This window comes from Lonchura striata, chromosome 1 (genome assembly GCF_046129695.1).
Source record: "Lonchura striata isolate bLonStr1 chromosome 1, bLonStr1.mat, whole genome shotgun sequence".
NCBI classification, from domain to species: Eukaryota; Metazoa; Chordata; class Aves; order Passeriformes; family Estrildidae; genus Lonchura; species Lonchura striata.
In genome coordinates, this window is record NC_134603.1 from 42,273,815 (window position 1) to 42,296,272 (window position 22,458).

Genomic DNA, 22,458 nt, shown 5'->3' on the forward strand with positions numbered 1-22,458 from the left:
GGGGAAGCGCGTGGGGGAATGCAGCACGGTGCTGGTGGCGGGCTAAAATCAGCTTTTCCAGCCAGCTTTTCCGCTGGCCCGCGCGGGAAAGGGAAAGTCAAAGCTCAGCCGGGGGAATGGGGCGCCGGTACCGGCGTCGGGGCAGCGGTCTCCGGGGACGGGACGGTGCTGGGAGGGCGGCAGGCCCCGAAAGGCACCGCACCGTCCCATGCCCGCGGTGGGGGCACCTCGGACCGCGGCCACCCTCCGCCGGGAGGTGGCAGCTCGCTGCGGCAGCAGCCCTGCCTCCGCGGCCGCGCACCCCACCCGCTCCCGCCCCCGGGTCCCCGGGGGTGCCGGGAACAGTCGTTCCCCGTCATTGGGGCAGGAGGCGGGGCGCGGGCCGTATAAGAAGGGACCGAGCGGGCGTTTCACTCCCAGGTCCTGAGACGCCTTGTCCCATCCCCGCCTCCTACCGCTGCTCACGGCGTGACCCGAGCCCGGATCGGCCCCCTCGGGGAGGCGACGGCGGGGCTACAGCGGCAGCGCCGGTGCCACCGAGCAGCGGCAGCGGTGCGAGCAGCGGCAGCGGCAGCAGCGGCCCCGCTCCCACCTGCCCGTGACAGAGGCTGGAGCTGCGGCCGTCGCGGAGCGGCGTTTGGTGCCCGCGCCCCGGAGCCCCCGCGCCGCGGCCGTGCGGCGCCGCGTCCCGCTCGCCCATGAGCGCCGCCGCTCTCTACAGCCTGGACTCCCCGGCATGTTATAAGAGCTGGTGCCTGGAGCCCGCCAACTTCTACGACGCCAAGGTGGGCAGCGGCGGCGGGCCGGGTCCCGCCTGCAAGCCGGGGGCCCGCGGCGGCTGCGGGATGAGCGGCGAGGAGGCGGGGGGCGGCCTGGGGGGCAGCGGCACCAACCTGGCGGAGCTGAGCGCCGCCGCCCCGGCCATGTACGAGGACGAGAGCGCCATCGACTTCAGCTCCTACATTGACTCCATGTCTGCCGTGCCTAACCTGGAGCTCTGCAACGACGAGCTCTTCGCCGACCTCTTCAACAGCAACCACAAGCCCGAGCGGGGCGGGGAATACGGCGAGTACTTGCCACCGGGCGGCGGCGCCGGCCGCGACCCCGCCAAGGACCTCGGCGCTGCCATGACCACCCTGCTGGGCTCCGAGCCCCGCACCACCTCCTCCTCCTCCTCCTCCTCTTCCTCCTCCTCCTTCTCCTCCCGCGGCGCTCTGAAGCAGGAGCCGGACTGGAGCGACAGCGACCTCTCCTCCTCTCTGCTGCCCTCGCAAATCGCCACCTGCGCCCAGACCATCATGAACCTGAGCGGGCAGCCCACGCCGCCCACGTCCCCCGAGCCGCCGGGCAGCAGCTCCCCCTCCAGCTGCAGCACCCGCTCGCCGGGCCCCGCCGCCGCCGCCGCCGTGCCCGGGCCGGCGCAGGGCGTCCCGCCGCCCGCCGCCGCCGCGGGCAAGGAGCGGGGCGGCAAGAAGTGCGTGGACAGGTTTAGCCCCGAGTACCGGCAGCGCCGGGAGCGCAACAACATCGCCGTGCGCAAGAGCCGCGACAAGGCGAAGCGGCGCAACCAGGAGATGCAGCAGAAGCTGCTGGAGCTTTCGGCCGAGAACGAGAAGCTGCACAAGAAGATCGAGCAGCTCACCCGGGACTTGACCAGCCTCCGGCACTTCTTCAAGCAGCTGCCCGGCGCTTCTTTCCTGCAGCCCGGCTCGGGCACCGACTGCCGGTAACCGGGGGGGAGCGGGACGGAGAGACGGACTCCGGGAGACGGTGGATAAATACCTCAGAGGGCCGTGCCGAGCCTTGTCGGGCCGTGCCGCGGCGCCCCGGGCCGGGCCGGGCGCGGCATGAGGCGCGGAGCCGTGGCGGGACCTGCCGGCCCGCGGCCGCGCTCGGAATGCGGCAGCGACGTGGAGCGATGCCTGGGTCTTTCACCACGAAACTTTGCGAAAAAGGGAAAAAAAAGCTAAATATATTATTTTTTTTTTCTTCTCTCCCCTTAAATTATTTTTGTAATGGTAGTTTTCGTCTTTTCTACATTTTACTCATACCGATGCAGCTATGGTACATCTGTTAAAATGATTCAAAATCCCATGTATTTTAGACAGTAGGATGGAAAAAAAAAAAAAAAGACTGAGCATGCTCAACCTTTTATATCAATTTTTACAGCATTTCTAAGAATAAAGAAAAGCATTTTAAATCAACCCTGCTCTCGTTTTCTCTGTTCGTGATAGCAAGGGGCTGGCGGCGGGGAAAGCTGTGCTGCCCGGGAGGGGCTGAACACGGGCGGGGAATACGGCGAGGGGGTCCCAGGGGCCGAGAGGGGAGGTGAGGGCAAGGCTGGGGGCGAGGGCTCCTGCGTTACTTCCCGAAGCATCCAGAGTAGGATGCAGGGGTGGGAACAACCGTGAGACCCCTCGGCCGCGGTGGCTGCCAAGTCTGCTCCCCCCGGAGCCGCATCGCTGAGCCAGAGTGCTGAGTCAGGGGTTGCCGTGGCGCTGGTGGGACCAAGCAGCTGCACATCAAGAGACTGCTCTGTGAGCAGGACTCTGTCAGAAATACCGTATTCTATATCTTAAAAAATAAAAAAAAAGTGTATAGGACCAGAAAAACACTATTAAAAGAATACCACTAGTTAAAATTCCTGTTAAAAAAACTTCCAAGGGGTTTCTAGATAATGCAAAGTTGCACCTACACTAACATATTCCATAGCAGGGACCAGAGCTCACCTCAGTAGTGAGTCTCAGAGGTGTTGATGCACCCTCAGGCTTCAGCCCACTGCAGGACCTGGACACTTTCACTAATCCTGACTAGTGAAAGTGAGAGTGGGCAACTGCTGCTCATCACAGAGTCAGTGATCACAAAGACTTTCACTGATCCCTGCTAGTGACAGAGTGGCAACGCTGCTGCTCATCCAGGGCAACTTGTCTAAATTTCAGTAGTGAAGTGTTAGAGCACCTACAGCATCTCTAGGACACTGGAGAAAAATGGCCTGACACAAGCACCTCCAGTTTTCCCAGAGACTCAAGTCTATTCAGGTTTTGAAGGGGCAAGCCCAGCCTCACATACAAACCTCTACACAGGAATGGGCTGTCATCTCCTTTTTCCTTACAGGGAGGCAGGTAAGAGACTGAAATCCTTGGAGGCGGTGGGGAAGAAAGGGGCATTCAAAAGCTGGCTCATTTCTTTAGTAATTGTGACATCCATAAGACTTTTCACTACTGACCTAAGCCACAGATATGACCAGTGTGGCAAGTTTGGTGTTCCTTCTCTGCTGGTTAATCACATGTGGGACCTGCGCTAAAACCACTTGTTCCTCCTCCTCTGACCTGTAAGGGGCTTTTAAACACTGAAAGAGTAAGGGGGGAAAAAAAAATCACACAGTTTCTAATTCTTAAATGAACTCTTGCAATGCACACAGAGGAAGATTCTGGCATTTATCTGATCTGTAGTCTCCACAGTCTGGGTGGGGGTGGTTGTGTGGCCTACAATGCAGTTTGCTGCTTACCCATAAAAGAAAACTACAGTGAAACACCCGCTTTGTGGGAAGCTACAGATAACACACAACTTCTATGCTGAGAGACCAATTAGCTGTAAAACATTAACTTTATATGTGTCCAAATCTCTGTCTTTATAACAACTATTGCAAAGTGATAACTCAGAATTCACATACCACGCAGGCGTTTTGCAGCAGGTCTGGGATATACTGATAAAACTCAGCTTAAACCAACTGCCATAGCAAGGTATTTATTTCAAAAATATCAGTAATTTTTTTTTAAATTGACACATAATAAATACAGTAATATTAAAAATAAAAATAAATCACAACCATTCAAAACTTCCAGAAAAACATGTTTTACATTACATAACAGCAAACACAACAAAGAACTGTATTCTTAGATTCTGCACTGATCAGAAAAAGAGTTCAGGAAGTTGAATAATATATGTTTTTTTCGATGTTAGCACAATGTGCTTTATAAATCACAGTTTTAATAAACTATCTTAATGCTTATCACACTTGCATTATACATTATCTGTGGCACTAGTTAACAGATAATCTCATTACAAAGTCCACAGATACCGTAATAGCTGACTAGAGTTCAACTTTGTCTTGCTGCAGCTCCCAGGAGAACAATTTCCTCCAGCGCAACACAGTTGGGGTGAGTGGTTGTGGAGTGGACGTAGCAGTTCAATAACCCCACCTCCTTTCCCAGCACGCTCTGCACCTCGTAAGTCTGCAGGAATAAAAGCACGGTGAGTAAAACAAACAGTGCTGGACGTTCTGTTCTAGGCAGCATTCAGCTGGGAAGATGCAGCATGAAAGATCCTCTTCCAACAGACAATTTTTTTAAAGGACTCGGAAAGTGCATTAGAACTAATGGAAAGAATGAATATATTAGATTTTCAGTAATTAGATCACACTCCTGTCTCAGTTCCTGCCCTGCCAGGCTTTAAAAATGAGCTGTTTAAAAAAGAAAAAAGTTACTGTGACTTTGAACTTAGTTTTGCTGAAGCATAACCTATAACACGCTGCCTTTATCTTTCTTTCTGACACTTGCAGGCCTCCATGTGTGCTGGCAATGCATATATACAAACTATACATTGATTACCTGTGCTAACTGATCCACTAAAGGAAAAAACCATTTTGTAATCCTTCTTACTCTCCTCCCTCTCCCACCTTTCAACTTTTTGTTGTTCACGCATTACCACCACCAGCACCAACTCAGTCCCTCCTGTTTAATGATCTGACTGGCATTTCACCCACGAGTTGTGCCTGAGCAAATTAGCAGAGGCTGTATTCTGTGTGGAGGAGAGGGATGCAAGGCTGGCATGGCTGCACTAAGAGGATAACACAAGAACTGCTAACACTCATAGTTGATACTTCACTTGAGAGGGTATCTCAGGTGGCAGGTTCACATCCACTTCTTTCCTTAATAGGCTTTGCCTACACCAAACCTCTGACTGTGCCCCTGCCTTCATCTGTGCTGTGCTTCTGTCCAGCTATGTGATACCCATGGTGTTGCCTGGTTCAAGGTATAAACAATCCTTTTTCTTTTTTTTTTTTCCTGGATTATTTTTCTCCCAGACCGGTTATGCAGTCCAGTTCACGGTGCAGCTGCACAAACAACTCTACTGGTGTAGCAGAAGGGCTGCCACAAGCTGAGGAACAAGTAGCCAGGCCAGTGACAGCTAAAACCAACCTCCCTGACAAAATAATTGATTACAAAGCTGCACCCTTAGAAACTTTAGCAGCACTGGCAAAAAAAGGCCACCTCAAGTGGTATTTCTTGTGACTAATCTTTATCCCCGTGTTTCAGCCAGGGCAGAAAAAAGTCTGAGTTGCCAGACTTCTAAATACTGGCATTATACACAAGAAACATGAAAAAGAGGTCGTTTTAATTCCAATAACTCGAAAAAGAACTATGTTTTGCCAGTCTGTAACCAAACCGGACACGTACTGTAAAATTCAGCTAGACTTAACTGCTATTAAAGGAGCAAATATATTTTGGAAATATCTTGTATCTCTTTGCTTAAATTAAATATATAACCTCCTCAAGTATAAAAAATAATTTATCATTTCAGAGTAACTTTCCATTTTAAATCCCACTAAAAGTATGGAGCACATCATAGGAAAATACTGGAAAACTTGTAAGACAGGGAAAGCAAACTGACCCCAGTACATATCACTTAACAGAAGATATTTAACTGGGATGATTAAACAAGGGAACAAACCGACCTTTGCTCCTATCCACGTGCAAGGGAGAGGGAAAATCTTGGAATCCTAATTGGACTTAATGACTTTCTGAAGGCTGAGACCATCCAGCAGCCAATGCCAGCCAGGCACCTACCCGGGTGCCTCCCTCACCCACAATAAATCTGGGTCACTGTGCCAAGTGTCAGGGTTCTTCTGATATCTCAGATTAAAGGAATAACTACTTCACGGTTACATAAACTGTACTTTAGCCCATGGATCTACATGGCTCATGTGTGTTTCATTCATACAATTATGAAGTAATATTTTGCATGCCTTTTGCAAATTCTACTATTTCCACTTGCCAGTACTTTCAGTGTTGTGCTGTTGCAATGTGGTTGTGGTTTATAGGATTTAGAAGATAAGACCCAAAAGGTGGGATGCTTGGAGGGTGCCTTTGCTGTCTTTGGATCCTCAGGCAGAGAATGGACTCAAGCCCAGCACTGCCTGTGTCAGCTCTGAGTGCTGTTTGCAAGTAGCTCTGCACATCCACAGCTGAGCTGAAGCTACACAGCCCATCTGCTGCATCCCCCTTCTGAAAAGGAGGGTGTGAGTCTGATGAGATGGCAGGGCATCAGCAGCTGGAAGGTGGGATTGCCAAAGGGCACAGCACACTCAAATCACAGCCTGGACATGGGGAAAAAAAAATCATTTCACTTTCAGTGAAATCTCTTACCACTCCTAGTGCAGTTCTGAAGTGGACTGCCTGGAAAGTTAGAACCTCCATCACTTTCAAGAGATTTTCAAGACCCTCCCACCACAAGTCATGGCTGACCTGCCAACACATTGGTACTCTTTACATTAAATTCTGTAGTTTAACTTTCTTTGGTCAGCATTCATTATACCTACCCCATCCTCACTGGCTGAAGACATCAGAAGAGAAGAAATTGTCCTTTGCAACAGCTGGAATGAAAAAATTCACAGGTTTTGTTCATGACAAAAATATTAAGTGCGCAAAGACATTCTGTTTGTAGTCATATAGAAAAAAGATTTATCATTTTAATATCAAACAGTTTTGTTTCTCTGGCCAAGAAAGCAGAGGAAAGGTGACACAAAAGATGTTTAGAATGGAAGTCTAAAAATACACATTCCTTTCAGACTGTGTAGACTGAGGTTTCCAAAGGCCCAACCTAACAAATCCCTTCATCTGGGCCATAGAACAGTTTGCAAACCTCAGGGTGAACTCAATAACTGCATTATTTGAGCAAGATCTGGGAACTGGGTTCTTAGCCCAATAAAACACAAGCTTAGTATTAGATTAAATTATGGGATAGTCTTACATATTTTAATTTGTCTTCTGACAGAACTGTTCACAGAAGTGTGGCTTAGAATACCCATGTGTCTACACATCTAGCCTAACTGCACCCGATACACCAGCGCTTATTTCATGCCATACCTTTACTTTTACTGTACTTTGAGATCGGGATGGACAACTCAAGAAGACTTCCAGCTGCATTTTCAAAACTGGCATTGTGACAACTTCAGAGCACTGGTTGCAATATAGCAATTCTCTGAAACACGCAAAATAATGATGGAAAACATAAAGAAACAAACAAGCTAACAGTCATAAATCAAAATAAAATCCCAATTAATATATTCTCTAAAAATACTTTGCTGGTAGACTTTTAGCAGCAAAGCCCTGGTAGAGATTCAGTTGATAATAGCAGATAGAACTCTTCTGTTGGCAGTAACTCTCCTGGAGGACCTAAACTTTTCTGGCAAAAGGATCTTCCTTTTATAATTTCTGGCAGCATGGGGAGAGGTTGCTATTTATAGTCATCCCACTTAAGCAAATTTTAATCTTATAACCTCCTAAAAGTTATGGCAATAGAAAATCTGTAGTATAGATTTGGCCGAAGTGAATTATTGACTTAGGCCCTCATTCAGCAAACGTTCAATGTTTTCAGTGCACTCTTAAGTCATGCACAAAATTAAGCTCAGCTATAAGTGCTTGTTGGAAGCACTTCTTAAACAAATATTGATAGTTCATTTGTTCTCCAAATGAAGCAAAAGTGTCCTTCACAGGTGAGATACTTTTTAAATTGGACTACACTACACTGGACTATGTGAACATAGACACATCCTTATTTTTTACATGACAATATAATACAGGACACCTGGTTTTGATTTTCAGCCCTTTTCTTGTACAACAAAGCATAAAGGGCAAATCTCTCTCATCTTTAAGGAAATATTATCTATTTCAATATGAACAACACAATTTCTTAGAATTTTTATAAGCTTTTTCAGTCAAACAAACTCCTTCCTTCCTTCTTTCCTTCCTGCCTGCCTGCCTTCCTGCCTGCTTTCCACACTCTGACTTCTTGTATCCCTTGGGCTTTTATTCCACCAGGTCCACACTGTGCAAGCACAAACTGCCTAGGCAGCTGCAGGGGAGGCTTTCCAAAACTGTCAGTGTGACACAGGTTCAGCATTTCAGGTGGCAACACGTCCTGTAGGATCAGTCCTCACATTCAGGACAAACATACTGCCAGAATTATTCAACATCCTTTTTAGAAAGGCGACAGATTTAATAGGTCTGAAATGTAGCACAGATCACAGTCCATCCAGTACAAAAATGAGGTGAATGGAGGATACAGATTACCAAGGCAAGACACACAAACACATGTACCTACTTCTAAAGGAACTTAAAATCAGACCTGTGGTTTATGGGCATATTTATTAAAAGCAATATTATAATGCAGTGGGCTATGAAACTTTTATAAGCAAGAGTGGTTTAAAAAACAAGTAATAACTGCAAAATCAAACTATTTAATATCTACTTGTATCTTTCTTCATATATTAATGTAACCTTGCAGGTTTTATCAGTTCATCAGCAATAAAAATACTACGTCTTAGCTCTAGGAAGGAGCAAAGTGCAGCTTGTGCCTGCAGGAATCATTGCATCACCTATTGCTGTTATGGCTACATCTACAAAACACCTGGAGTGCTCTGGAGCATGCTGACTCTCACCTGTCCTGGGGACACACTTCCAACTTTCCATTGCCACATCTGTTGCATGTAGGCCAGGAGAAAGCAGTGCTCTCATTAACTCCAACAACAGTACCTGCAGAACATGGAATTCTTACAAAATGCTAACGTTAAGCCAGCAAACTTAACTCTTGGCTTCACAGCAGGTTTGAACCTTGCTGACCCACAGCTTAAGACTTATCAGAGCAAGAATCAGGTCTTCCAACAATATCACTCCCTTCCTCCTTTGTCCTTCCAACAAAGGATGAAAATACAGCAGAGTGTTACATTTTTAAAATATAATAAAATAGATAATTGACAATTAACTTTCTAAACAGGCTTGGTTCTTTTGGTTTGGATTTTACGGCTTTTCTGATTTGTTTTTGCTTGTTTGCTTTCTTTCTGGTCCTCTGATATTTTCTTAGCAATAAACAGCTACAAAAATAATCAGATCAAATAGCTTGATATTGATATTTAGAAAATACAAACCAATAAGAAGCCCCAATCCCTTCTGAAAACAACAATGCAGATTAAATTCCACAAACAATGGAGTTATTCTTCATTTATACAGATTTAACAGAGATTAGATCTGGCTCACAGTCTTAAGTGTGTGCGTAAGAAGGGAATGCCAAAGATACTTTGGACTAATAAAAAGGGCCTTGCTAGTTTTGGCAAGTAAAAATATATTGAGAATTTTATGAGAAGCCAATAAAGAGTGTATTATATTTTATGGTAATAATACGCTGAAATTATGAGCATTATTTATAGAGAAAAATATTCACCTGTAAGAATTAAATTACACTGAAATAAAACCTCACTAGTACAACAGAACTACAGTTTAAAAAATCCAGCCTCTGTTGAGCAAGAATCTCACAGTTCTACACTGCACTCAATAGAAGAAAGCCTTGGAGACTATGGAGCATTTACTGTGCCTGGACTGTAAGAGAGGGTGTTAATCCCTTGTTTTTCTGGTTCTGGGACAAGGAGGGAGTTACATCTAAACAACAAAACTGTAATTTTCTTTGGGAATTGAAAGGACAGCGAGTCTGATGATCTGGAAAGTTGCTTCTCAAATACAACATTTATGACCCAATTTCTAAGTGTACAAAAAAATATCAGGCATTTCTCTGACAGAATAAGATATTCTATTTAGCCACTTGGACTCTTAGAAGAATAATTCTGATTCTTCAGTGTTCGTGATAAACTGAGAGTTTCCATGGGTAAGTTTTTCTTTGAATGATGTGAATGCTGAATGGAGTTAAATCTGCTTGGTGGATTTAACTTGACTGGATCCACTTGACTGGCTGCTCACCATTGGTGTTCCCTAAGACTCAGTATTGGGGCCAGTCCTGTTTAATATTTTTATCAAAAATCTGGATCCAGTCAAGATCCTCAGTGAATTTGCAGACAACACCAAGTTGGGTGGGAGTGTTGATCTGCCAGAGGGCAGGAAAGCTCTGCATGGGGATCTGGACAGGCTGGATCAATGGGCTGAGGCCAATGGTGTGAGGTTCAACAAGGCCAGGTGCTGGGTCCTGCTCCTGGGTCACAACAACCCCAAGCAGCTCCACAGGCTGGGGGAAGAGTGGCTGGAAAGTGACCCAGTGGAAAAGGACCTGGGGGTGGTGGTCAACAGCCAACTGGACATGAGCTGGCGTGTGCTCAGGTGGCCAAGAAGGCCAGTGGCATCCTGGCCTGCATCAGCAATAGTGTGGTCCAGCAGGATGAGGAAGGGATCATCGTTCTGTACCCAGCACTGATGAGGCTGCACCTCAAGTCCAGTTCTGGGCCCCTCACTCCAAGAAAGACACTGAGGTGCTGCAGCAGCCCAGAGAAGGGCAATGGAGCTGATGGACAGGAGTGGGGTTCTTTAGCCTGGAGAAAAGGAGGCTCAGAGGAACCTTCTTGCTCTCTACAGCTACCTAAAAAGAGTTGTAACCAGGCAGAGATCAACCTCTTCTCCCAGGTAACAAATGACAGCATGAGAGGAAATGGCCTAACGTTATGCCAAGAGAGGTTTACATCAGATATGAGGAAGACTTTCTTCACTGAAAGGATGGTCAACCAGTTGAATAGCTGCCAGAAAAGTGGTAGAGTCCCCAGCTCTGGAGCTATTTAAAAGACATGCAGACGTGGCACTTGAGGACATGGTTTAGTGGTAGACTTGGCAGTGCTGGTTTTGATTTTGGTTAATGGTTTGACTGGATGATCTTAAAGATCCCTTTCAACCTAGGTGATTCTATGATTTTATAATTCTTGTTCACCAAAAAGCTACTAATAAGTTTGCTGAGTATGTTTCCTTCTTCATTAAAAAAAATAATTTTAAAACCAAAACAAATCCCCTTTCTCTCTAAGCCTTTTCACTTGCTTCCAGTTGTGTGCCATATTCCAACTGCAAGATGCCAGTGCAAGTACATTTGAAGAAAATTAATCAGGATCATACTAATGAGATTCTATCTAGTGGCGAAGATTATTTTGATAATAGAATTCCCTTGAGAAAACCACTAGACATCACTGAAATCAGACCAACTCAAAGCAGCAACAGGTGTAGTAATCTAGTGAAAGTCTTGTGCACCCTATGATTTCTCAAGTTTAGGATGCTGAACTACTGCACATCTTTTGCAAGACTGGATTTTGCTTGACATACACAAACCTTTTGGATATTTTCCCAAGATCCTTCTTTTAAATGAAAATGCATGCAGCCAAAATTAAATTTTTACCTCTTGTCTATTTTAAAGGATTGTGTCTGGCACCATTAAGAAAAGATTGACAATAGGACAACACCTGGAAAAGCAGGTCTGCCATATGGAATGCAAAGGAACTCTTTGGTTGAAACAATTAAAACATGGAGGTGTTGTTTTGGATTTCTTTCCCCCAGTCAGTTATCCTGATTAATGGGACAGGAAATGCAAAAATTCAATCAAAAAAAGGAAACAGGTAAACTGACTGACCCCATTTTAGTCCCACGATTAAGCGGAAAACTAAATAAAACCCTACACGCCTAGCAAAGGCTGAAATATGAAAATACCCAATGTCAAAATTCAGTCACTGTTGGTGAGTCATACACTACGCAAATAACATTAATCAAGTAATATTCCCACATATCATATGTGGTATAGACTAAGTAGAATTTACTCAAAGCATGATTAAGAGGAAAAACAGTTCTGTGCCGTATGAACTGCCAACATTTAAGTCATCCTGACTGCTACTATACAGCAAACAGAAGTTATAAATTACCTTGCAATGCATAGTGATAAGAAAATAAACCTATTAACCCTAAGATCACAGGTGAAAACCGCATTAGAAAGCAACCACAGGTTTTCACTGATCTGTTGAAGAGCAACACAGTCCATTATCCCAGAGCTGGTATGACTGGACCTCCCTGAAACAAGAATTTTTGACAAACTCATTGCATCTGCTTGGACTGGAACACTTTCTGTTTTGATAGGGAAGGAACCTCTGAAGAACATCCAGTCCAGAGTTGTACCAAGTTGGTCAGGGCCCAGCTTCAAGCAGGAGCTTGGACTGGCAGAACTTCAGATGTTCCTTCCAAAGGAGCAGGAAGGCACACTCCTTCAGGAATGGGTAGAGAAAGCCTTTTCAGCCTCTTTGCTAGGTGGGAGGATGCCAGAGTGCAACACACATAGGTGACCGAAAGTACAAGAAATGAGAGGATGTGCAAAGAAAAAGAATGAATGAGGTAATAACTGCTTCTCATTGACAGCCAGACTAACGGCTCTCTGATTTAGGAGATAAGAGACAGTGACTGAATTTTAGAGATTATACATCTCCTTCCATGCACTGTTCCACCAAAAGTATATTCTCCCACCAACAAAGCAGGGTCAATGCTATTAGTTTAATTAGTTCAGCAGAAAGATGTAGGCTACCTAATTGAAACCCAAAACAGTGAATGTATCTCTTGAATGCTATTAAAATATTTCAGTACACACAAAAGTGAGAGTTTTCATCAGCTTATGCTGCAGTATAAGTATAAAGAAGATATTTTATATTCTATGTTGGTATACAGGTGTGGGAACCTACACACATAACAGCTATCCTGCACAAATTCTAGATTAAACAAGACAAGGTTGTAGGATTAATTTCTCCTTTTGTCATTCTTTTATCTGTAATACAGGACAGGCAAAGCATGACATCTCCCATGTGTGTAAAGTAAGTACTTGTTTACACAACAGATCACAAAGGTGTACTTTCTTTGCTCTGCTGGAAAAAGAAAGGAGAGAGAGATGTTTCCTTTATCCTACTACGAACACTGTCAACAAGAAAAAAGACAGGCACTTCTCATAATCATAAAATTAACAGCAGAGAAGTGACAATTCTTACCACAACTACTGGAGAGGTGAAAAAAAAAGTCAAAAAGCATTTCACACCCAGTGACAGAAATATCTTTCAAGTAGCTGTATCAATGCAAGATGTACATAACAACCAAGGCTTTGAGTGAAGTGCCTCTAGTTGTGCTTGGTTTTCATTATGCGCTGTTCAGCATTTGTCACTGCAAGGTGCTCAGTAATTAATCACAGAGGCATTGCTAAGTTGTGGCTCCACCATAGCAGCAGGTATGTTTAGTATGTTTAGGCTTTGCTTGGTTTCAAACTGTCTTCTCAGTCTATCATATTATAGCTGAAGAATTAATTTGAAAGCCATTATTTGTTGTAATTTTAAAGTTAATTTCAAATGCTCCAGTGAATACTTGAAGGTATAAATGCAAAAGTTTATCAAGAATTTTCTACAAGGGCTACTGGAATAATACAAGTTAAATTAAGGAAGGAAATAGCCTCAAAGAATTGTTGGGCTTTTAAGGACTTTTTCTCATAGGCACTGTACAGACAGGAGGTTTAAGAAGCTGTCTGGACAAAGCATTAGAAAATACACAGTAGAGAATGTTTCTGCATTATTTGGAAACACTAGAAAATCTGTTGTAAGAAATGTTTCTTCATGGTTAGTGGTAAGACCAAGATAATGGTCAAAGACCAAGATATGGTCAAACCATATCTTAGACAAAGCTATGATCCAAAGTGGTTGGTGAGCAAATACTGGCCACATTATGCTAAATTACTATGGTAAAATAATAAATTGTTCTACTTCAGCAAAGCTCCAGGGAAATCAGTCACTAAGCCCTACCATTCAAGATCTGGATAATGTATCTTACCCATCTGCCTAAAAAATATTGGTATAACTCATTGTTGGCAACATCAACAGGGCTGGTGTGAACAGAAGGCTCCTGAAAGAAGACAGTGAAGGAAGGAATATAATGAAACAGATTGTGCATTAAACATTTATTCTGGGGTATGAGTGAGTGGGAGCAGAGCTTGGCCAGAAAAAGACAAACAGAGCTCACAGTGAAGCATAAAATCTTCAATATCCTAATGACCCATAGCAATGCCATGTTTTTTTTATCCTTCCACGCTGTTTGTGCAAGAAATCAATATAAAGACACAAAAGATTAAAATGAGCACAAATAATTAACCACATTCATTTCAGCAAGGCCATACAAACCTCTGAGAGCACAAATGGAGCTGGCCTGTGTGGTAGAATCCAGCTCATCGAGTCTGACAGGGCCAGTCAGCTCACTGAGGTCAGCACCAGCAGCCGAGCACAAAAGAGGCTTTTGTAATAGGAGAACAGTACGTTCAACACAAATAATCCTACCTGCCAAAAAAGACATTTCAGCTCAGTACAGTAACAAGGAAAAAGGTGACCACGTTAATTGTCACGGCCAATAAAGACAACAATCTCTGCCAGCTACCAAACAGATGAATAGACTCCATCAGGTTTTCTCAATGACAAAATATTTTGCTTTCAGTGAGACATGCACCGTGCTCTTGGTACACTTTGCAACTCCCAGGGAGAAAAAGAAATCTGAATTTGAAGAAAAAGAAATTTAAAAATCTGAACATGCCAGAAGTGAGTCTGATGCCACCCAGACCACATCATATCTCACTCCTTGCAAACAGGTTACAGGCTTTTCCTTGGTAATAAGCTTGGGCACCCCTTCAGGTGGTCCTACTTTGCTACAAAGATTACAAAGAGTAGGTGCATGCAATGCTTTATTCCCCAGAGCAGAGATTTTTGTTTCAGGACACACAGCCTTTTGCACAGCTTTGTACTTCCAGTTCACTTACATTCTAGAAGTGACTGTAGGTGTGAGATGTGAGCCAGACCTGCCATCACCATACAAATCTAAACTTGAAACTCAAAAAAGAGTGACTAAAAATGAAAGTAAACGGAACAACCATAATTTCATTATCTGTATGACAGTGAAGGCTTGCAGCTAAGATGGTTAGGAGATCTTGTAAAATTTCTCTATCTAGGGACACACAGATTTCTTAATATATTTGAGCCTTCTGTCAACTCACAAGTTTGATTTACACTGGTCATCAGATTCAACAGTCATCAGAGAAGACTGACAGCAATACTGGTGGACATACAAAAACAACACTGAATTTCTCATTCCCTTTCAAAATCAAGCCAAAAATACAGAAAAAGGAACTTTACAAGAAAGTTTAAATTACAATCCCTTTCAAATTTCTCATCCCAAACTTGCAAAGTCTCATCTTCATCTGATAATGAAAGTGACCTCTCTGGAGGTCACACATTGAGTAAGGGAGCTGTTTCTGTGGGACTCCAACTGCTTCCAAACCATGTGCAAAGCTTACCATTTCCCCAGAGAGCATCCTTGAAGAAGACAAGTCGTGAGCCAGCACTGAGGGCTTCTATGATTTCCATACTGAGAACACAAGACGCAGTGACTGACACAGCAACTACTTTTGGAATCCCATGAACCACATTTTGCAGTGTGGAGTCAGTCACAAACAACAACATTTCTCTTTGATCTATAGGAACACTGTGTTTTGTCTGTGATTAGGAAAAAAAAAATTACAAATTTGGAATGCAACTGTTAATTTTTTTTCTAGTAGAAGAAAAGACTAAACAGCTTCATATTAAAATGACTCGTAAAACTGACAGAAGTTATTACAGTTAGAGCTTGTACAGGATAATGAGTCAAAGGTTTACTAGAATTTTTTGGTATTCCTTACTTCAGATACAAACCTTAAATTCTCAACCTTAAATTAACTTTCTGAGGTTGACTCTTCCTGGACTCTTGGCTTTACCTCAGTCAACCATCACGCTTTATCATAATTTTCTTGAACTGTACATGGGATCTGAAAATATATTTTCCAAAAAAAATATACTATATATATGGCATACATAAAAAGATAATTGGATGGTTTTAATAAGACTTGCATAATTTTTGTCTTAAAAAAAATGAGTAAAGAGCATTTCTTCTACTAATGTTATTTCTCTGTGGACACATTTTCTAGGTAGTGTTATCAGACTCCCAAGCACAACCAAGTTGCAAAGTGGAGTTTTTTCTTTCAGTTGAACAAATATCCCTACATATTCCAAGAATGCATATAGTTAAGGAAGTAGGTAACTTCTGCATAAGACATATATGAATCTGCAATGACAATGTAAGTTTTCTGCCCCAGACAGATATAAAAATACCATATCAAACCATATTTTATATTTACCAGTGCAAGGAACTTGGAAATGTTCAGATTCTAATATTGTAAAATATCTAAAATTAAATAATTTAATAAATTTAAAATGTTTCTGCTACTCTTCTTAATTAGTCTGCTGATCAAAAATTAATGCTTAAAATTATCAATTATTTAATTGATATTTAAGTTCTATAATGCCTGGAAAGACACATAGCATTTCATTCTCAGAGCTGCATATCTGTAGCAGAAGGTAATGCAACAAAACCCCCAGTATTTTGTCTTTGGTTGAATTCTAACTTTGAAGCCATCAGCCACACTGAACCTGGCTTTCTGTCCATGCTCACACTCTTAGAGCAAATGAGGTAATTGTAAATAGTGACTGGAAAAATTCACAGTTCAGATATAACAGTTATGCCTTAATGCAGCATATGCTGCCTATCACACTGATGTTGTTGTTTTGCCTAGTAACTGTATACATTTGGGCACCTCCTCTGCATAGATACCATTAGGACAGCTTCAGAGAAAGAATTTTTACATCTGTCCCTTGAGAATTGCTAACACATTAAAAGCTCTCTTTCAGGAAAGTCATCCAAAAAGTAAATAATAATAAAAGCAAAAATCACAAGTTTGTATAAAATCATCATCTTGCTATGTGTGACAATTTGTTCTGAACAGAGAGGAGGACACAACAGACAAAGAGCAGCAGGATTGAGTTACAAGGAAGGACAGCTCCTTAACCACAGATGGAATATATTTCCTCATGTTCCTTCTGAACCACAGTTCAGATTCTGACTAATAAAAAAAGTGTATTTCCATTCCTCCTTCACACAAATTAAGCTATATTGATTTAAGCACTTAATACTGTAGCTATAGAGAGTAAATACTGTTTTTTAAGGTACATCTGAATTAGCTCACATAGCAGATTATTTAATAATAAATCTGCAAAACAAACCAAATCATTGTCCCTTCCTCACTTACTACAACTTGGTGATTTTACATGTGAAGGGTACATCCACTTGGAAAATGCAGCTGCAGGAAACAAGCTGCTGTTTTTGATCTTCTGGAAGGACTAGGCAAATGGTACGCTAGCAGCAGGTAAATACCTTTACATTCCTAGAGCAGTTATCCAGAAAGTTAAACATAAGAAGAATGTCTTCTATTGCTTTTCCATCATTACTTTCAAAAAATTATGAGCACTCATGTTGTTCACTTATAAAAATCTAGTGCTTACAGTTCAGTAAGTGAATAGTCTTTAAAAAAAGAACTAGTAAAGCTTCTAGGAACAAGACAAAAAAAATCACAGACCTTTTTTTTCTGCTACTCAATGTTTCATTATTCAAAATCACATCTGTTCCTGCATGCTTCATCTTTTCTCTAATTCAGTGATGAAGTGCTTTTACATAAGAATACTGATAACCCGCATCAGAATTTCAGATGTAGACATTCCTGAATTCAAAAATGTTTGGCTAGGATGCCCCTAGTCTGCAATTTTATTTCATTTTTGACTAGAAGAGGTTTCTTGGAAATAGGAATTTACGCACGTATGTGTCCATCTTTCTGCTGGCACACTAAAGATCACATCCAGCTAGCCCTAATTCCATGCTTGAAAATGCTCTGTCACATTCTCAATTAGCACGGAGAAAACACAAGAGATACCCCTCATCTCAGTAGTTAAAAGTACTCCCTGCCTAAAAATTAAATCATAATTCATTGGCTTTTGAAGCAAAAGGGCAAGACCTAAATTAAATTTATGCCTCAAACTTCTGGGAAGCATCTCCAGCTATTTTGCTGGCCGTTCTGGAATTTCTTTGTCTTTGCTTCATATGCTTTGATTCACACTTTGTTTCTTGTGGAGCTGATGGACAATTGCAAATTATTCTCTGCTAGAATTCAGTGCTGGCTGTACTGAGAATCCAGTCGCCAGGAAAAAATAAATAAATCAGCAACAAAAAAAATCCTTTAACTACTAAAGGAGCTAGCAACATTTTGAAAGAACATCGTAGCATCATTCAGAAACAAATAAAACATAATTGTAAGTTTTCCGGCACAGTATGGATGGCAGATGTATTTACCTAAGAGTTCTTCCCTTTTACTACTTACTGGACTATAAAAGCCAAATTTGCCTGAGGGGCTTCTATGGAAGTCAATGAAAATCACCCACACATTTGCATGAAAAGAGCAAAACTATATTTTTATATAACCATCATCTGTTCCACTCTATCCCCTCACACCCAACTAACTGGGAGCTTATTGCTACATTCCTAAGGATAACATTCAGCTATAAATCGAGCTTCAATTAACTTCCTGTAAACTCTCTCTCCAGAGTGCAGTATTATCTTTGGTTAGATAGCAATTTATTCAGGAATAATTAGCTTTCTAGGCTGAGTGGCATTGAAACCTGTGAGCCACTTCATTTTACCTTTCACAAGCGCTTTAGACATGGTGATAATTCTGCCCATACAACTCTTGAAGATAATCCTGGCAATGGGGTTACCCCTAAACAAGATGAATCTTCTTCACATAGACATTATGCTGATTTTATGTTGAATTCTCTGCTAAATAAAAATATTACCTGCAGCCTTCGGTAGAGCACTTGGGCCCAGAAGCTACACCGCTCGTTACAACCATCAATCTGAAAATAGCATAAAAATAGGGAATGAGACAACTGTGATACCATAAATCCAGTGGTAAAAAGTATTTGTTCTCTGATTTGTAAAGCAGATTACCCGAAGAATGTCCTTTATACCATGAACAGCTGGTGGCTGGTACAAATTAGAAATCTGCTCTTCCTCATCCACTTCCACATGTATTTCACCAGACTGAACAGTAAGAATGTAACAGAAGCTGGGAGGAGGAAGATTAGTTGTCATCTATTAAAAAATAAGAAAAAGAAATGTGACAATAAAAAAGGCACTTTAATTTAGCCAGTCAAGTTTTACAATAATAGGCAAGATGAGCAAAATAATTTACATTTTAAGATGGATGGGGAAATAGAATTATATGGTTAATAACAAGGACTCTGATGTAGCAGATGAGTTAATAAATCAACAGTCGCAAGTTATAAGTGAAATCAGCTTGTGTGTATCATTCTTTCCATAATCTAACATTGATCTTCATCACAAAAACAACTCATTACTTGGCACAGTTGACAAACACAGTGACTATTTCAAGGTGTTTTCTGTTGTTTTGCATATTTTTATTACATGGTAGGAGTACATTGATTAGTCTTTTTTATTTTCTTTTTTTTCTTTTTTTTCTTCTTTTTTTTTTAACATCCACAGCTTTTTTGAGATTTGGGGACTTTTGCATGTGGGTGGGTTTTTGTGATAGTAAACAGCTGCCGAACATTTAAAGCTGCCAAATTAAATCCAGGACAGCACAAGGAGATAATGAAGAACAGGAATGCAAGAGCTGCAAGAACTGCTCTCTTTGTGGTATGCCAGATTTTTCTTTTCCCCTTAAAAAGTACCATGACGTAACAACTTTATCAATCACCACTTAGAGAGGTCCCAAGCTGGAAAGACTTCTCAGAAAAGAAAATGCTAGAAGATAATTTTTATTGCAAATATGGGAAAATACTCTTTCAGCAATGTTTGTTGTTAATAAAACATTTAATTTAATAGAAGAAATATGAATATATTCAAGACAGTTTCCCAGCCATTAAAAAGAATCTGCCTAAAGAAAAACAAAAGCAAAGGAAGCTGATACCCAAACTCTGTTTGCCTCTGACAGCATTAAAGAATGTATTTGAATGTACATACAGTTCAAAAGAAATCCATTCCACAGGTCCCTTCCCGACAACATTATCATCATGCTGGAAATATTATTTATGTACTGATGCATAAAACTGCTTCCACAAAACTGCATAAAACTATACTGTTTGCATCAAGAAAAGAAGTATCTCAATTGAAAGAACTCCACGCAGCCAAAAACGTGGAGCATCAGAATGCAAGTTGTAGTTCTGTGTGGAATAACTTTCTATTGAAAATCGATGGCAGAAGTGTAAATTACACAATTATGGCAAGTTTCCTCCATTTAAAAATTGCTAATAAAACAGAAAAAATGAAGAAATAGCAACAGTCATAATAACACTAAATGACATTTAAGAGCTTTGCCTCAGCCATCGATATTCCCATTCTGTTGTCCACATAATTTTAATGCACAAACCCATCCATCCCTCTGAGACTTCCAAAATATTTTGATGAAAGTGAGAGTCAAAGGGAGCAGTGCTATTTCACTCTGTTTCAGCATCGATTTTGTTTTTGACTGAGGACTGATCTTTTTGTTCTTCAGTATGTACCCCTGGACAATGCAAAGAACACGTTACATTGCAGAGGAAAGATTCCTGGACTTTAGAAATAAGTAGTAATATTCATCTTCAATATTCCCTGGTTTTGAAACTTGTTTATTTCCAGCTCTCTCTTTTTTTTCCCCCATACTGACGCCTTTGGTCTAAAACCGATTTTTAATACCACTAACTTCTTCCCAAAGAACAGCCTATATAAGAACACCAAGAAAGCCCAAGCTCTTGACTATCCAGAAGCTTCTTAAATGGTCTTGTATTACTAAAATGATTTGATGTGACAGAACACCTTTTCAAAGACAAAAGCTAATTGAAGTAAAATTACAGATGTGATTTCAGCTTTGCAAATATATAGCATACTTTAAATCCATTTCTATGCTTTTCAATCCCCTAAAAATCACAGAAACATTCATTCATCTTTAGTAATTGCTTTTATGTTCATCCTTCTGACCTCACATGAAACAATGAAACAAGTATTAGTCAGAGACATCCTAACTAGTAAGAGACCTGATTCCAGGAGTCACTATGTCTTCACAGAAATTAATCTTCAGAAATGCTTTCAAACCTAAGGCTGAAAAGTGCTTTTAAAGAATGAGTTAACATCTTTGTGTATAGATTCTCAGCTCCATGATATCTAGTATCTCTTTACTCCTGTAAGGAGAAGAGAGGAAGAATTTGTCTGGACATCTTACTCTAGCTCTAGAGGATTAATAAGGAGCTAATTGCATCATTTTGGAAAGATGCTGCTAATCCAGAGGGCTTCAGGTTAATCTGGGAGGTTGTCAGAATCAGTAAAACAAAACTTGGTAGTTAAAAAGAGGGAGAAAGTCTTAATTCCCAAAGTAAAGATGATTATACCACCACCAAAAATACTAGCTGTGAATGAAAAAAAAATCATGTCCATAATAACAAAACTTACCATTTCAGAGTCTTGACTTTGTCCAGGAACTTTTACAGGCACTACTGGAGGCCACAGACTGTCTATCAGGCTAAACAGTCCTAATGCCCTTCAAAGAGACCAATAAAATCAGGTTTACACATTATAATAAAAAGATTCATTAAGAAATGTAATCTAAACCATTGCATGATTATGAAAACAATTTAAAAACATATTTGTTTTCTAGAAGCTGGTTTTGATTTGGTCTAGTTAAATCTCTATGGCTTCTGCTGCTGGGTGGAGAGGGAGGGAAGGGATCACAACCAGTGACAAGTAAGTCATGTTTAATCCTTTGCCACAAACAGCTTGCTACACCATAGAATTCAGGGGAACTGGGGTAAATGGTAGCTTGGGAAGGACACAGGTATCAGAACAATCTCTTTTTGATTTTCACACTTTTGATTTAAAAAACAAACATAAAAAGCACAATCTCTTTTTGATTTTCACACTTTTGATTTAAAAAAACAAACATAAAATTAACACTCTATCACATTAAGGTAAGATGTTGACCACTCTTTGGCAAACCAAGCTGTACTTTGCAGCAGTTCAGTGGCTGCCTTGTGAGTTGATAGAACATCTTTGGTGGACAAACAGGAGCTAAGGGAGGGGAAATAGCAACAGATAGCTAACTTGAAGAGACATACATTTTTGAGTTAAAGCTCTGAGTTATCCTGCCCAAGTTCTCTGTTCTGTGCAATTGAAGCACAGAGACCTGGATTTTAACCCCACACTGCCTCCAAGTTGTCTGCTCCTCCAATTAAGCAAACCACTATTTCTGAAACAATTCTAAAAAATGAAGTCCAAAACTTGCTAAAAGTAATATTAGATTCTAAACCCAACTGTTTAGAAGGAAAGCACATACCCTCTTTACAGGGCTGAAGCGCATTGCAATATGCTGCTTCTCTTCAAGGGGTCATGGAAACTTTCCTTTTAAAGTTCTGCTTTTAGCTGACTTCTGCTTAAACTTATTTATTTCTGC

At 41.6% G+C, this 22,458-nt stretch overlaps 2 protein-coding genes across 2 annotated transcripts in view; one reads left to right on the forward strand and one right to left on the reverse strand.

The window, feature by feature from the left end:
- The first annotated feature begins 436 nt into the window (after nucleotides 1-436).
- On the forward strand, nucleotides 437-2,204 carry CEBPD (CCAAT enhancer binding protein delta). The gene has a single exon (XM_021536574.2). It carries the CDS (start codon nucleotides 699-701, stop codon nucleotides 1,728-1,730), a length of 1,032 nt encoding a protein of 343 aa, XP_021392249.2. The 5' UTR covers nucleotides 437-698; the 3' UTR covers nucleotides 1,731-2,204.
- Nucleotides 2,205-3,731: 1,527 nt separating this feature from the next.
- SPIDR (scaffold protein involved in DNA repair) overlaps nucleotides 3,732-22,458 on the reverse strand; it is a 193,701-nt gene continuing 174,974 nt past the window's right edge. The window contains exons 12-20 of the mRNA XM_031504029.2: nucleotides 21,462-21,549; nucleotides 18,966-19,109; nucleotides 18,812-18,871; nucleotides 15,394-15,592; nucleotides 14,234-14,386; nucleotides 8,723-8,816; nucleotides 7,149-7,263; nucleotides 6,602-6,655; nucleotides 3,732-4,235 (exon numbers count right to left, since the gene is read on the reverse strand). Of these exons, the coding sequence (XP_031359889.2) occupies nucleotides 4,101-4,235; nucleotides 6,602-6,655; nucleotides 7,149-7,263; nucleotides 8,723-8,816; nucleotides 14,234-14,386; nucleotides 15,394-15,592; nucleotides 18,812-18,871; nucleotides 18,966-19,109; nucleotides 21,462-21,549 (1,042 nt within the window). The 3' untranslated portion in view covers nucleotides 3,732-4,100. The remainder of the gene's footprint in view (nucleotides 4,236-6,601; nucleotides 6,656-7,148; nucleotides 7,264-8,722; nucleotides 8,817-14,233; nucleotides 14,387-15,393; nucleotides 15,593-18,811; nucleotides 18,872-18,965; nucleotides 19,110-21,461; nucleotides 21,550-22,458) is intronic.

Excerpts from the sequence above, each read along its gene's own strand:
- CEBPD (XM_021536574.2), top strand. The coding sequence starts at position 699 with ATGAGCGCCGCCGCTCTCTACAGCCTGGACTCCCCGGCATGTTATAAG.